General features: G+C 38.5%; 1 protein-coding gene across 1 annotated transcript in view; it reads right to left on the reverse strand.

Moving 5' to 3' along the window:
* Nucleotides 1-16,588, reverse strand: part of ANKRD31 (ankyrin repeat domain 31) — a 78,823-nt gene that overhangs the window by 25,519 nt on the left and 36,716 nt on the right. The window contains exons 12-18 of the mRNA XM_054177778.1: nucleotides 13,323-13,384; nucleotides 10,760-11,306; nucleotides 10,063-10,305; nucleotides 4,592-4,786; nucleotides 3,594-3,736; nucleotides 1,333-1,492; nucleotides 818-915 (exon numbers count right to left, since the gene is read on the reverse strand). Coding sequence (XP_054033753.1) covers nucleotides 818-915; nucleotides 1,333-1,492; nucleotides 3,594-3,736; nucleotides 4,592-4,786; nucleotides 10,063-10,305; nucleotides 10,760-11,306; nucleotides 13,323-13,384 — 1,448 coding nt within the window. The remainder of the gene's footprint in view (nucleotides 1-817; nucleotides 916-1,332; nucleotides 1,493-3,593; nucleotides 3,737-4,591; nucleotides 4,787-10,062; nucleotides 10,306-10,759; nucleotides 11,307-13,322; nucleotides 13,385-16,588) is intronic.

Raw genomic sequence — 16,588 nt, forward strand, 5'->3', positions numbered from 1 at the left:
TGCACAATGCTGTTTTTTTACACACATTCTAAAGGGTTAATTGTATTTTTATGTTATTCACCAGTAAAAGGCACTATGCAGTACTACTCTACAAAGCAAGACCAAGACACTGAGGTCCTGGGATCCTGAGGCTGGTGAAGGCTAATGAAGCTGGTAAAGCTCCTAGAGAAGAGGTATTGTGATTAGCAGGAGGAAACTGGATTTGTTTAGAATGGAGAAGGCTGAGGGGAGGAGACCTTGTTCTCTACAGCTGCCTGAAAGAGGTTGTAGTAAGATAGGTGTCAGTCTCTTCTCTCTAGTAACAAGTGACAGGACAAGAAGAAATGGCCTCAAGGTCAGCCAGGGGACAGAAGAAACCTCTTCTGATGCAGAAGAAACTTCTTCATTGAAAGGGTGTTACTGTTTTAGTGCAAGAGCAAAAAAACTCCCCCACCTCCCCCATTCCCTCTCCTGCCTCCTCCCTCTCCTCTTACCAAGGGAAAAGAAAGGGAGGGAAAAAAAGGTAGAGGGAGTTTTCTTAGTTGATTTACACAGAATATTTTACTCCCCCATTATGAAAGTACCAGATTGCATCAGTATATACATGAAACAGAAAGGAAGGAAAAGGAAAAATACCATCTGGAGCCCGAAAACAAGCAAAGACACACCCACACGCTTGAGAGCTGGAAAGGAAGAGAGCGACCAAGAATCTCCTGTCCAGGATGGTAACACCCTACAGTCATACAATGTTGTGAATCCATGATTTTGATAGTGGGGCATAATTAGTATGTTTCAAAACACTACAAAGGGTTATCAAAACTCTATTATCTACACTTACCACACTGTATTTCTCATGCTGCGACTCCAAAGCATCATTTTTATAGAAGTTGCAACCACCGCGTTTCACTGTTCTTGACCTAAGTGAATATCTCCTCTCTCCGTAATTATGAACAAATGAACAGGAGTATAATAAGCTAATTAGTTAATACAGGTTACAAAGGTGCAATGACAGATCACATCTTAAAGAAATATCTTGTAGATGCAAATGAGATCTACTTTAGGTAGCATAAGAAATTAAGTCTTTAAAGCTACTGCTTCCAAAACTCAGGGTTCCTGTGAAGGGAAATATGGATAACAATAAAAACCTGAAGAGCCAAATATGTCCTTATACATCATTCTCCCAAGGGAAAAAGCCTCTACTCATGTATCCAATTGTCTGTAAATAAGTAAAATTGAGTAGTCAAAGATAATTTATTAAAGACAATATGTAACTCCCAAATTAGCAGCATTATAATGTAATTTTTTTTAAGACTACAGACCAATCTTATGTTTTATTCTACAAAACTGAAATACCTGTGATTTCAGTAGTCTCAACAGGAACTGCAGAGTCCATGCTGCTGTAAGACTTCAGCAATTCTTTCATTTGATCATTACAAGCTTGATCCAAAGCACTTTTCCCTGAATCATCCTTCTCATAGGGATTTGCTCCATGCTGTAGCAGAATCTTGACTACCTATTATATAATATTTATATTGTGATAATTCTTGTTGTGGACTTATAATGCAAGTGTGTTGTAGCTGTGATAGACCTCAAATAATAAAGATATAATATAAGGCACTCTAAACCCCACTACACTTGCAATCTCAATTAAGCAAACATGTTTAATTGGCTATTACCCAGATATCTTAAATTTCTAACTTTTCCATTGAAATGCACAAATAAGTCACAAATTGGCATTACACTTGCCATCTTTATGGTATTGTTATAGAGAGCAATCACAAAGTTTCACTAACTGAACTGAAAGGAACTGCTCAGTTAAGACCAAAATCCAGAAAATAAGTGGATTTTTTTTTTTCTGTAGGTATTTAATAGTGCCTGTGGGGTTCGGTTACATGCACTGATGATTTTTTTTCCCCCTAATTCCAAACCACTTGCAAATCACTTGCAAATCACTGTAAAATGAGATTAGTCATACTGGAATTATCTACCCCCTAAAACTAACATCAGATCAAAGGGTTGATGAGGTCAGAGCTTGGATGGTAAAAAACTGTCTCATGTATAACCTCATCTTTAGTATTTCTTCTTCCTTCTTACACTCAGGGTGCTGTTAAGTATGAGAAGCTATCACAAAGAGCATGCTCTCTGAAAGTTCAGAATCTTCTCCAGTGATATTCCTCCACAATATTAATAGTATCGTACAGGATTTCAAGAACTCTACTGATAGCTTGGCAGCAGGCCTATGAAATCATCCCTTACATTTTGTCTTTGCTTATAGAAAATACAAATGTGATGAAATTTCAGCTCTTCTGACAGGAATAGAAATGGTATATTTGAGCTAATCACCTTTTTATACTCAGTTCCTTGGAACTCATTGTGCCAAAACATTGTGCACTTCTGGGCCCTGCCATTTAAGAAGGCTGTGAACGTCCTTGAATGCATATAGGAGGGCTGGAAGGAACGTCTTGTGAGTAGTAGCTAAGAACTCTGGGGTTTTCTAGTTTGAAGGAGGCTGATGTGCAGCATCATTGCTCTTTACAGTTTCCTGAGGAGGGGAAGTATAGAGAGAAATACTGAGCTCTTCTCCTTTAGATTCTGTGATAGGACATGTGGGAATGGTTCAAAGCTGTACCAGGGAAGTGTAGACTGGACACGGGAAGCATTTCTTTACTGAGAGGGTGGCCAAACACTGGAACAGGTTCTACAGAGAGGTGGTCGAGGCCCCAAGCCTGTTGGACAATGCCCTTAATAACACATTTTAACTTTTGACCAGCCCTGGAATAGTCAGGCAATTGGACTAGACAAGCACTGTAGGTTCCTTCCAACTGAAACAGTATATTCTATTCTATAGACTTATAGCATGGTTTGGGTTGGAAGGGATCAATTAATGAAAACACGGTTGATTTTTAAACAGCAGGCTTAGGGGGTTTATTCATAAAAAAAGAAATCTTCTCTGAAGGGGGTGGTGAGACACAGACACAGGTTGCCCAGAGAAACTGTGCATGCCCTGTCATAGGAAGCATTCAAAGATAGGTTGGACATAAAGCTTTGGGCAAGCTGATGCTCTCCACAACTACCTGAAAGGAGGTTGTAGACAGGTGGGGGTTGGTCTCTTCTCCCAGGTAACCAACATCAGAACAAGAAGACACAGTCTCAAGCTGCGCCAGGAGAAGTTTAGGCTTGAGGTGAGGAGAAAGCTCTTCACAGAAAGAGTTATTGGCCATTGGAATGTGCTGCCCAGGGAGGTGGAGGAGTCACCGTCCCTGGAGGTGTTCAAAAAAGGATTGGACATGGCACTTGAAGCCATAGCTTAGTTAGTCATGAGGTGTTGGGTGATAGGTTGGACTTGATTATCTCTAAGGTCTTTTCCAACCTTGTTGATTCTGTGATTCTGTAATGAAAGTCAGCTAACTCTACAATTACAACTGTGACAACTGAAAAATACCTCTTTCTCTAATTTTGATCACTTTGAAGAACACTGGCTAATTTCCTAAGTGGAAATCTACACTAAAATTGTATTAGTAACTTTGACTTTCCTTATTTAAACCAGAACTATGTTTTGCTGACCCTCTGCTAGAAACCAGGTTCAGGAAATGTAATGTGAAACTGAAACGTACCTCCAAATAATTGCCATGAACAGCATCATGGATGGGTAAAATACCATCCAGACTTCTGCTGTTGACATCTGCACCAGCTTTCAGTAATTCTGAGATCACTTCAGTAAAGCCCCTGCTGCAGGCTTCATGAATTGCTGTCCAACCTAATAAAAACAAGGTGACACATACAGCATGCATCAGATTTGGAAAGATGCACATAGATTACCAATTAGTGATTACACATTTTGCTCTATTTACTGTACTATAAACAATAGTTTCCTCTCTTTAAGATAAAAATCTTATACAAACAGTCATCTTGCAGTGCCAAGGTAAATTATTTCTTATATAAAGCAGTTTAATTTAGAGAAAAATACATCCAATGTTAAGCAAAAAAATTCCTGCCCTATAAAAACAATAAAAGGAACAAAGTAACAGAGTGGAAAGACTCTAAAAATTCAGAAGCATAATATTAATAGTCTGACTTCTAATCCCCATGGCATTTTATTGTATCAAGTCTGCCTGGCATCCAGAATAAAATACCATCCATTCTGAGACTATAAAACCAGAAATGCTTCATGCATTTAGGTAGGGGGAAAAATCCCCAACAAAACAGAAGAACCTTGTAATTTGATTTTCATCCTCATTTCCTAAGGAAATAAGATTTGTGTGAATGTGCTTCACACATGTATATATTCATGTGTGTCAGCATTAGTTCTCTTGCCAAACTTTCAAGTCCACTTTACATACGTATCTCTGGAAATGTGCTCTTCAGCAGAGCAAGACCCAACTAATTATCCTGATGAGAAAAAGGCTGCATTAGCTCCATGCTGACATAAACCCCAAGGATTCACTGAATATACTTGCACTTGGAGAATACCTTCCTTTTCTCCTCACAACTACATAATAAATCAATAATCCATAATTATATCAGAGTTAAACAAATTGTATAAAACCATGTATACTACAAGTTATATAAAACTGTATCATGAAACAAGCCTGTAAGAGAGTAGTTTTCAAACCTGCATAGTCCTGATCATTGACACAAATTCCACAAGATATTAGGGCTTTCACCAAAGGTAAATCTCCTCTCCTAGCAGCTACGTGCAGCTGAGTTTCCCCATTTGCATTTCTCTTCCTTGTCATCTTTTTCCCATATCTTGTATTATAGGTGCCATGTACAATTACTGCTTCTTTTCTGGTAGATTGGAAGGAGTCTAAATACACATTGGATGTTCATTAGAAACCACCAAAAAAACGTTTCATTATAAACAAAGAATTAAGCTTCATAACTTACTTAATGTAAATATGTGCAATACTGTTGCCTTCATTATTCAGTAACATTAACTGACTACATAACAAGGTTAGAAGATACTGCATAACAGCTCAGATAACATATAGTCTCTATGCAAACTCACAGTTCAAATCTAGATAACAAGGGTACAATAAATTAGAGATCAATAAAAAGGGTAAAAATGTTGATGTTTTACACTGTATAAAGGTAGGGAGTATGTTAAGTTTCTCCATGGGCACACCTGCTAAATATATAAAGTACACACTCAAAGATATTGAAGAAACTATATAAAGAATGAAGACTTGACCATAACCTCTTTTCCATTCCTATTCATGAATCAAGGAGCAGATACGTTTCTACGCAAGATATTTTTAGAGCTGTAATGTGAAAAAGTCCTGTAGACTAATTACAAATCTCAGATTAATGTCCATTGACATAGCTGAATTGCCTTTCAATTAAACCTGGGCAGGACTGGCCTCACATTGGCAAATAAACTTGATCTGAGCTTTCTCATATTGGTTCACACAACAAGCAACATTCACTCTAAATATTGTCATGAGACTATTGGACAGGTCCTAATTTTGACTGCTTCAGATAACAGACACAACAAATTTTAACAGACACAAAGAAAAAAAAATTAAAATTTGATTTTGCACATGGGGTAAGGACAACACAGTCCCTGAAACTGCTACCAAAAATACAGGGTGGATGAATCTGCAAAAGCTCCCCATGCCTGTTTCTACTCTTGTAATAATATGCTATCAACTTTTGTTTTAAAGTTCACTGTTTTCTTTCGCCAATCTCTCAAAAATTGATTTCATGCAAAAAAAGGGAAAGTGTAAGGTTTTAAATAAGCATTTTGCAACTCTTATCCATGTTTCCTTAATTACTCTATGAATAATTAGTTGTTGCGTCCCCAGCATTTCCTCCTCTCATCACACAAGCTGTCTTCTCAAATATTTTCAATTATCAGCACCCGTTGCTACCAAGCATAATCCATGATTCAACAGCTGTTTTTTTTCAGGCTCCTGCCTTCTGGAAAATTTGCCTTTTCAAGGCTTCTTTCACTGTAAACTACTGAGCTTGTCATCCAAGACTGTTTGGAAAAACATGAAAGACATACTGCAACTATAGTAAAGCCTATAAAAACTATGTGGTAAAGATGTATCCATACTAATTTTACATCACCTTGTTTGGACACTGCTGCAGCCAGACTATGGTAGTGTGGAGCTCACTGCAGGCTATTTTAACCTGTCAGAAAGCATTCAGGTGGCCCTCCTTGCATTGGGGTGCTTAACTTGCACTGTACTGGCAAACAGAAGAGCTTAAGTTTTTCTTTTTTAATTCCAGAGGACACAAGAAGGGTCTGGTTATTGAAATACTCCTCCCACTTCAAAATATTATTTATTTTTTTTCTATAAGATAAAGCACTGTGTTTTGTCTAAAAGCTTCTGGGTCTGAACTCCCAAAGCAATGATGCAGTCTTTTTCTTCCCCTCTGATTCATGAGAGAATGACCTAGGGACTCCCTAGAGACATAGGATGAAAAACAGGCATGCAACAGCCCATTAAGCTAATGACCCTTGGCAGTATCAGCTGCAAGTGAACAGAAACAATTGCAAAGTTTTCCAGTTAAGTTGTCATGCACAACTTTTTCCTTCATGGTTGTTAGGAAACATTTGCAAAAGCATAACGGAACATTGGTATGTGAATCATAGAACACTGGTCTCCTCAGAATGCATTGCCAGGTGGGTAAGAAGCAGGAAAGATCAGTAACTTGGAAAGTACAAAATCTTGTCACTACACATATAAAGATACAACAGAGATTACAGTAATGAGCAATCAGGATAGATTAGGCTGCCATACCTCAACGACTTCAAGGATATTTTCCTTCAAAAAGACATTTGAATACTTCAGCATTGGTCTATGACTAATTCCTTCCACAGATTGGATTATTTTAAAAAAAGAAGCAACTTGTTTGTACCTCCCTTCTGTATAAGTAGAACAGGAATGTGGAGAGCCTAGCAGATGACTGACTGCAGATGAAAGTGACAATGTAGCATTTATGAAGAAAAGATTTTTATTCAGGAATAGAGTAACAAAAGGAAGACCACTAGGACACAGGAACAATCAGATGAGACACAAAATCCAGTTAATGAAGAAAAGGCATGAGACAATAAAAAAACATCTGAAAACTGAACAAATCAGAAAATATTATCCCATCTTCCAACTTTTTGTACCAATCTCCAAAGGTATTAATACCTTCAACTGTACACAGAGTCATACTTTCTTGTATCACCTTTCAAACAGCAACATTCTCCTGGAATGAATGAAATAGTAAAATTTTAGCTGAATAAAGTATTACCTGAAGAATCTATTTTGGGGAAAAGTCATTGCTGAAATGCTATTCCAGAGGACGTCAAAATGTAAAACATATGTCTCAAATAAACCTTTTCAAAAAATTACAATCTAGGAGGAAAAAATATAAAGTAAAAAAAAAGAATCTAAAAATGGATTAATGCACATAGACCTTATTATAAAGATTAAGGTGGAATACAGGAGCTACAGAAAAAGAATAACTGTAGTTAAAGGAGTAATTTTTATGTTCAATGTATATACTTCCAATAATTTGCAGTGGATGAAGTAAAAAGGCACTGTTGCTCCAGGAGGAACCAATCTGAAAACAAGAAGGCTAAGTACTGACATTACCAAATAAACACTGGAGAGCAGTAAGTTACAAGAAACGCCTACTCCTTTCCTTCTCCCTTCAGTTTTCAAAAGGAGTGATGAATTTCTAGTCCAGAAAATCAAAACAGCACAAACTTTAGATGGGTTGAAATCTAGCAATCACCTGAGATAGGAGGAGGAAACAGTATTTTGGTATGGCTGAAGGCAGAAGAGTATAAAAAAATTTTGACTATCAGAGAGAAAAGAATCACCATGAACTTCAGTTTCCTGAATGCTTGTTCTCACATGTTACAAGACATTACAAAGACTGGCTGATGACTCCTTAATTCAACTTGTAAGACTAGTGAGTATTGAGACAAAGTCCCCAAAGAGATTACTAAGCAGATGACAAAAACAGGTAAACAAATTAATATGTCGATAGCATATGTGCAGAGATGTTTTTCACATTGTGTGTGCCTGTACAGGTGGGTACATTTATTAGCTACATGCATTATTTTAAGTGTACATACCATTATGAACAGCAGTTTTAAAAGCATTTAATGGACATAGGATCATGAATCCCATTGATTTTCCAAATATATATGATATACTTAATACTAGCATCATTTACATCCCTGTCAAAGGCAGGAGCATTTGACAATAGACCCTAGAAACACATAACTGCAGTCCAAGGAAGAAATGGTGGGGGAGGGGGAATAAAAAAGTAAATCTAATGATAGATCCATATACAAATATACATGCATTCACACTTACTTCTATAAACCCACATATAAACCCTGCCTTTTCCTATGTGTGTGTATTTATGCATGTATTTTTATATATATACACACAGTATACACTTCCCATGACACAGTAGCTATTTGAAAGGGAGTGTTTGAGAGCTGGAAACAAATATAAAAAAAAAAAGCTTGAAGAAAAATGTCAGCAGAAAAATACAAATATCTAGGAAGTACTTCTCCATATATTCCACATAAGAAGAGAAGCTGTACCAATTAAAAATCTGTCTTAGTAAAGGAATTAGCAACAGTAAGTGAGAAATTTAAAAATAGGAAGTGAACAGTAGCAAGTACGAATAAGGAGTTGTAGAAAACTGCTATGGAAGACAGAAGAATACAAGGAGACAGTCACAGCCAGCTAAGCTATCAAAACCAGAAAAAATAATTCCCAAACTCTTCATTACTACAGAGAAATGACAGAATTGTCTAAGTTAATCAGAAAAGACAAATACTGTATCCCATATCATGGCAAAGTTCCACAAGAAATGCCTATCATTCAATGACACAGTTCTCTTCATTTCAACACACATTAAGGGGAATGCCAAATGATATGAGGTTAAACATTTTTGAATCAGTGGTCCAGATAGATTACATTTTAAATTTTTAAGACAGGAGGGATCCCACTGAACTATAGAGGTGTGGGGTTTTTTTTGGAAGTCTTGAGTGCTATAGTTCTCTGGTTCCAGAAAGAATCAAAGCACACAAGATGACTGCCAGCTTTACCAGAAAAGCAGTAAATGAAATATACATGGAGGTTATGCTGAGTAGTCAGTTGTACCAGGGCTTTATTGTGTTGGTAAGGCTGCAAGAAAAATACAAGTCTTAGACGTGGATGAAACTGCTAAATAGAAAGCTGTGTGTGGAGGCAAAGGAGAATATAACTGCTGCAAAACACTAATCCTCACATAAGTAAGTTTGTTTCTATACTACAGATAAAACCAAATGTAGGAGTACAATCAAAGCCTATGGTGACTCATGTTAGATGAGGATATACCTATAAGTGGATATATGTGTGCCATACATATGGAGAGCCAGGTTATCTTCTTTGATACACGATATGCAAAACAGTTAAATGACGACCAATGCAGTGTTTAAACTACCATTTATGTAACATAGTTAACTAAGGATCAATTTAAGGCTCTTTTAAGCTCTCAGTTATGATCCTGCAATGCCCAACCACAATGGTGAAAGACTTGAAAGATTCTGGGGGCTCATCTGAATTTATTTACACTCATAGAATTGTTTCAGTTGGAAGAGATCTCTAAGAGCATCAAGTCCAACCGTCAACTTAAAATCACCACAGCCATTAAACCATGTACCAAAGTGCCATGTCCACGCATTTCTTGAACACCTCCAGGGGCAGTGACTCCACCACCCCACTGGGCAAGATGTTCCAATGCCTGACCACTCTTTCCATAAAGAATTTTTTCCTATTATCCAATCTAAACCTCCCCTGGTTTTATCTCCTTCTCCCCTATTTTATCTCCTTCTATCATCTGTACTAGGAAGAAAAGACCAACCCTTGCCTCACTATAACCTTCTTTCAGGAGGTTGTAAGATAAACAAAACGAAGTACGCACATTCTGTACAATGGAATACAGAAAGAAGTTCTGGAAATACTGCAAGTATTTGGGACTCACTAAGAGTATTTGCTCAACATGCTATACATGCTTTTCCAAACATTCCCTCATGTATTATAAAACTCCACGGTTTCAATAAAATTATTAACTTTTCACCTGATTTCTTGGATGTTTGCTGTTCTGATGGTTGATTGAATTGTGTCTGATCACAGGAAAGCTTGTTTTCGCTGCCACTGGAATATGAGGCTGCCTGTTGGCTTGTCTTCTGAAGGTCTAACCCTGCTTTCTTAGTTTGGACTTCTGTTTCAGTAAACTGTGAAAACACATTGGTCTCTGCATTTCTGACTCCATTTTTTTCAGTGCATTCCATTCCACTTACTCCAGCAAATACTCCTTCGTCTGCTGGTTTAACAAAAGAAATTAGGAGTATCTATGGCATAAAACTTAGTGGTTTCAGAAACTGAAATGACTGTCAAAATGACCATAAGTTCCACCATATGTTAATGTAGTGAGGCTGAATCCAAAACAATTCAGTTTTAGTCATTGATTCTTGGATATGAAAAATAATAAGGTACTTAAGAATTTAACCTAATTGATTGCAATGACCACTGCTGCTGCAATTTAGTAAATACACTGGAGCTTTGGATATAAACCAGCCCCCAAAATACAATGCAAAAATTACTAATTAGTTAATCTGTCATAGTGGGCTGTACCATAACACATTCTATGTGCCTGCTTTTTATTTATGGAAAAATACATTCTCTGGAGACTAACAGCTGGGGTTTTTAAATAAAATACACAGCATGCTTAAAACAAGCTCATAACAAAATTATTTTCAAACAAAACATGGCACCTGTTTTCTGGGAGTTTTGTTTCTGCACATTTTCCACAATCTGAAATGAAAAAGGAGAGTTGCTGTCTGCATTAAAGCCAAAATGTAAATCTTCTTTTAGGTTGGTCTCCTGAAGATCCTCTCTCTCTTGGCTAATTTGAATTGTGTCTTTTTCATGGAGTTGTAAAACTACAGGCTCGGACTCTAAACTAGTGATATATGCAGTTTCCATGTGACATTCTTCAATTCTTTGTTCTGCATTCAGCAGGATCCTCCCTCCTTCCTCTGGCTGTGGGAACTTTTCTTCAGTGGTGTTTAGTACACCACTAGTAGAATTATAAGGGGTTCCAAAAACACTTTCCCCATTTGTAGTTGCTACAACCTCATGTGCTAATGGTGCTTCTGCATTTGCTTGAAGCATCTGTTTAGTGCAACTGGTGCCACCCTCAGATACATTAGCATTAATGTTTTGCACCTCATTTACAACAGTCTGGTGTGGTATGTCCATGCTACTTGAATCTACAACATTTGCACATGGTAGTTCTGACTCATCTGTCTGTAAGACAATCTGTTCAAACAAAGGCAAAGAGAGTTTTAAACTTAGAGCTCATCCATTAATTTTGTTTCCATCAACATCACATTTAACTTAGCCAAGTTTTGCAAATAAATATATTCATTCTGATGGTATTCCACTATCAGTATTTAGATTCCTGTCACTCAAACTACTACTGTTATTCTTCTTGATAACTGTGTTGATCACTGTGGTAACTCTTGACTTCCTCTTGTAACTTTGAAGTAGACCATTGTGACAGGCAGTCACAGCAAGTAAATTCTGACTGAAAATCAAGTTCTGTTAAATTAGTAGTCTGTAAGTGGACCTAAACATGAGTTCCATCTAACATGAGACATCATTTCTGAAGAGCTTTACTCTCAGCTGTGGCCTCTGCTATAAGAATAACTGATCTGTTTGTCTTTTTTGAACTTGTTCTTTGGTTTGGGTTGTTTGTTGTTCTTGTTTTGTTTGGCTGGTTATTATTAATTTGGTTTTCTGCCTTCAGAATCCTGGATACCTTTACTTTTTGGATATTTTGTCAATTTTCCCCACTTTTAGCAAAAACTTCATTTGATGCTTTAGTATTACCATGTTGAACTGCATCATTTGCATATCTGCAAAATATGTCATATACTTCATTTAATTGTCTAATAAACTTATTTATTATATACTAAAATAAAACTGTGCTACTATAAAATGAACTGATTTCCTCTGATTTCCTCTGTCCTCTGCCACTTTTTAAGACAGCAGGATAAAGAGTTAAGGAACTAAGAAATAAGTGTAAAAATGAATGAGAGAAATCCAGTAATAAATATTACTGAAGTATTTTGGTTATTTTTTAAATGGAAATTGATCTGGTTTTAAGTTAATGCTGCTCTCAAAGAGTTAAAACCTCACACTGCTTTTGTGGCCATATATCAGAGCTAATGTCTCACATTACAGGCAAAACTGTCTGCAATGATTGTAGGAAATTATTCAGTTTGGGAAATAACACAGGAAAGTATGCAGAATTAATTCATGGCCATCTTACAGGACTGCTCCAAAGGCCAACAACTACCAAAAATTACCTTACTGATTACTCCATATCTGGAGACAGAACCAGAACACAAGAACTGCAACAACTCAGACAACTACTGACATCACCTATTACATAGCCACAGTAATAAGCATTCCCAATTAAACGTTTACAACATTGTCCACTTGGAGAATATCCTTCATCAACCAACTAATGCTTTAAAGTGTTATCTGAGGCTATACATCAGGGATGTTATAGTGTAACGCTTCTAAGGACAGGGTAGACTGCACTACTGTCAGTAACAAGGACAGTTAAAACCACATAAAACCAGGAAACAAGAATAAAGTGAGCACAATGCACTGTATGTTTTGGTTATAACCATTGCTCAAAGTGGAGAAAACAACAGGAGTTCAGCTTTTACAGCCAGAAGCTGCTATGCTCTATGCAAACAATGTCCAAACTGACTGATCATGATGTCTCATCTTCCTGTAAGGCACTAGCTCCTGCATCTTATTGAGGTCTCACAAAATGACTATGCAAGACAGTGGCTCCCTTACCCTTTCCTATCAAAACCAAACACAACCTACTACACAGAGGCAAAAAGCAGCCAGCTTACTGCTACAAGTCAGGCAACATACTGACATTTCAGTCAGGTTTCTGCAAGTACAATTAGGCACTGATATACCATGCCTGTTGCAAACCATCTTTGCTGTGCTTACAAAAACTCAGCAAGAACCACTGTTCATGAACGGCAGCTTATTGCCTGTGTCTTGCATCTTTATGAGGCTGCAGCTTATCCCAAGTACACATAAAGATGAACAACTGCCTGAAAAATAATTGGCATAATGTTGAATATCACTCAATTTCAGTCCCTGCTAGGTATGAAGCATCTAGTACATTACGTGCTGCTTATGAAAAACATCTCTGCTTTATTTTACTGAACACTGCTATAAAGTCCTTAACACTGCTATAAAGTCACCATCAAATTAATGTCAGAATTCATCCTAACGATGTACCTGGTGCAGGTTTGTATCGTTGACACTCTGAGCATTTAACATATTCTTTGAATCATTTCCACCTGAAATGAAAATGAAAGAAAGAAATCAGTACTGGAATCAGATCATAATTATTTACTTTACATATATACCACCTTGTGTCCACAGTTCTGTGTGTAATGGTTTTTAGCACATTCAGGTATTCAGGAAAAGGAATTTCAAGCCATAAGGGTTTTATTAGAATATAAAACATGAATATATAAAACATATTCCAAAGTCTTGGGAGTCTGATCTCTCTTGCAGATGGCATCTTGTACAAGCCAGAACAGGTGAGAATGAAGTATGACATTATGGTTTCAAATTATTTTTTCTAAGATCAGTGACCTGAGGAATTCTTTTAGAAACTTAGAGGAGCTACATTTCCTAACTTCTAACAGACTTTCTGATCCCCTGGAGACTTTTCTGAAGCCAGTCTAACTTACACCTTTCCCTGTATAGCCTATTTGGGCAGGGAAAGGGGTGGAGTAGCTGAAGCCAAGTCAGTGGTGTAAAAATAGGCAAAGATGCTCCCCAATACCAATTCAGTGCCCTGCTGCTGGTGGTTTGCTTTAGTTTTCCAGCTAACCTCTGTGCAGTCAAAATGGCACAAAAAGAGAACGGCAACTACCAAGACCTAATCTATTAAAGTAATAATATTAATATTAAAGCATTTACAAATCATGCAGCTCTATGCATTTACTTTTGGCCAGTATGTTCTTAAAACTAGACTAGCCACATCATATTGAAAAAAAAGAAAAAAGCCACCCTGCTCACCACCCTGCTCACCACCCTCTGTTATTTTGCCCCAGGTATAAGCTTCAGCCAACAATGCACGCAGGAAACAGCCTTACATTTAACCAGCATTTCACAGCATGGCAACTCATTCGCCAACATTTAATGGAATCTCATGTGGCAGACGCTAACCCCAGCCTTACAACTGTTAGCCCACTGGATCCTGCCAGTCTTGATCCTATATTAAGCCAAATGGTCAAGCTTTTGAGTACTGATTAAGTCACACCTTAATTCAAACCATCAATTTGAACCTATTTTTAGCCCACAAATTTCTGTAGTACAGGCTCAGAACATCTAGATGGCCTTTGGTGGCTGCAGCCCTAACCTCTAGTCATAGGACCTCCCAAACACAGCAGCCTCTGTCAGGCCAGTACCTTACAGGAACATCAACGCTGGTTTCACTCACAATTTATGTCAGTAATTCCCACCTGCTTCTGCTACCCTGACTCTAAACTTTTAGAACCATAGAACTGTTTGGGTTGAAAGGGACACTTAAAGCTTGCCTAGTCCAACTCTCCCTGAATTAACAGGCATATCTTCAACTAGTAAAGGTTTTTCAAGAGTCCTGTTCTACCTGATCTTGAATGCTTCCAGGGAGGAGACAAGCACCACCTCTCTGGGCAACCTGTTTCAGAGTTTCTTCACCCTCCCTGTTTCTCTACAGACTGAACTATCCCAACTGCCTCAGCCTGTCCTTAGAGGTGTTCCAACTCCCTGATCAGTTTTGTGGCCTTCCTCTGGACCCACTCCAACAGGTCCACATTTTCTTGTGCTGAAGACTACACAGTTGAACACTGTACTCCAGGTGGGGCCTCAACAGAGCAGAGGGGCAGAATCACCTCCCTTGACCTTCTGGCCATGATTATTTTGATGCAGGCTACGGTTGGCTTTCTGGGTTGTAAGCGCAGCTCATTGTCTGGTTTTTGATCTACCAGTACCATCAAGTCCCCATTTCTACAGGGCTACTCTCTATCCCTTCATTCCCAAGACAATACTGATACAGAGGGTTGCTTCTACTCTACCCTGCAGTTGTCCTTGATGAACCTCATAAGGTTCACATAGACCCACCGCTTGAGCTTCTCCAGGTCCCTCTCATGTTGGTCTCTGGCCTTTCTTGACTTATTTCTTACACCTCAGGATCAAGTGCTCTTGTGCTCTACGAAAAGTGCCCTTAAAGATCTGCCAGCTCTGTTCTGCTCCCTTGTCCAAGAGGGCAGTTTCTGAGTAACTTAACTCCTTAAAGAGCTGATAGTCTGTTTTCTTAAAATTTAGGAATTTTTTAACTTTACTGTTTGCCTGAACCATATCCCTTAGAACTGTGAACTCCACCAGGGCATAACCACTGCAGCTGGGGCTGCATCCAATCTTAGCATCCCTGACTAGATCATTTGCATTGGTGATCATAAGGTCCAACAGCACATGACCTCTGGTAGAGCTGTCTATTCCCTGTCTTAGGAGGTTACCCTCAGTGCATTCCAGGAGTCTCCTGGATTGCCTACAGCTTGCCATGCTACTTTTTCAGCAGATGTCAAGGTAGTTGACACTCACCAGTAGAATGAGAGCCTGCAAATGCAAAGCCTCCCATAGATGGAGTAAGAAGACTTTATCAGTAGGTTCCTCTTAATTAAGCAGCCTGTAGTAGACACCAATCACAAAGTTTCCTTTGTTGCCTTGGTCTCTAATTCTTCCCTATAAGCTTTTGATTTGCTTATGGCTATTCCCCAGGAACATCTCTTCACATTCTATCCAGTTCTTGAAATAAGTGGGTTATGTCTTTGCCCCTCCTTCCTCACCTGTCCCTTCTGAACAGCCACTAGCCATCCATAGCTGCACTCATAGCTGCTGTCATGGGATTTGTCCCACCAAGTTTTATTAGTAGCAACTGGATTGTAGCTTTCCAGCAGCACAGTGGCTTCCAACTCTCGTTATTTTGACCATACTATGTGCATTGGTGCAGAGGCACTTCAGCTGTTGGCCATGCCACCTTCTTAGAGGAACTCCCCTTAAAATCTTTGAGGTGTTTCCCCAGTGCTTCCCTGTTGATTCCTATTACCTCAGAAGCCTATGGCTTATCTCTGTAAGATTTCAAGTATGCTCCAGTGAAGCTGGAGTGTCTCAGAGAAACAGGCTAAGGTCCCCTGCTTGCACCCCATCCCTCTAAGAACTGCATACCCACAGCTTGCCATGGGCAAGCCTGATAGTATTCCCCTCCTGCTTCAAGTCTAGTTTAAAGCTCTGTCAGTGCCCCACAAACTCCTGAGCAAAGACCATCTTGCATCTTTGAGAAAGGTGAATCCCATCTGACACTACCAGTCCTGGTGATGTGCAGACCATCAAGAAAACCCAAGCTGTGGCAAGTGACACCAGCTACAGAGCCACATATCAATAGACAGGTCCATCTGTTTCTTCCAGTGTTGCTGCTCAGATCCAGAAGGATAGAATGTCCCAGATCCCCT

The sequence above is a fragment of the Dryobates pubescens genome, chromosome Z (genome assembly GCF_014839835.1).
Source record: "Dryobates pubescens isolate bDryPub1 chromosome Z, bDryPub1.pri, whole genome shotgun sequence".
NCBI lineage: Eukaryota > Metazoa > Chordata > Aves > Piciformes > Picidae > Dryobates > Dryobates pubescens.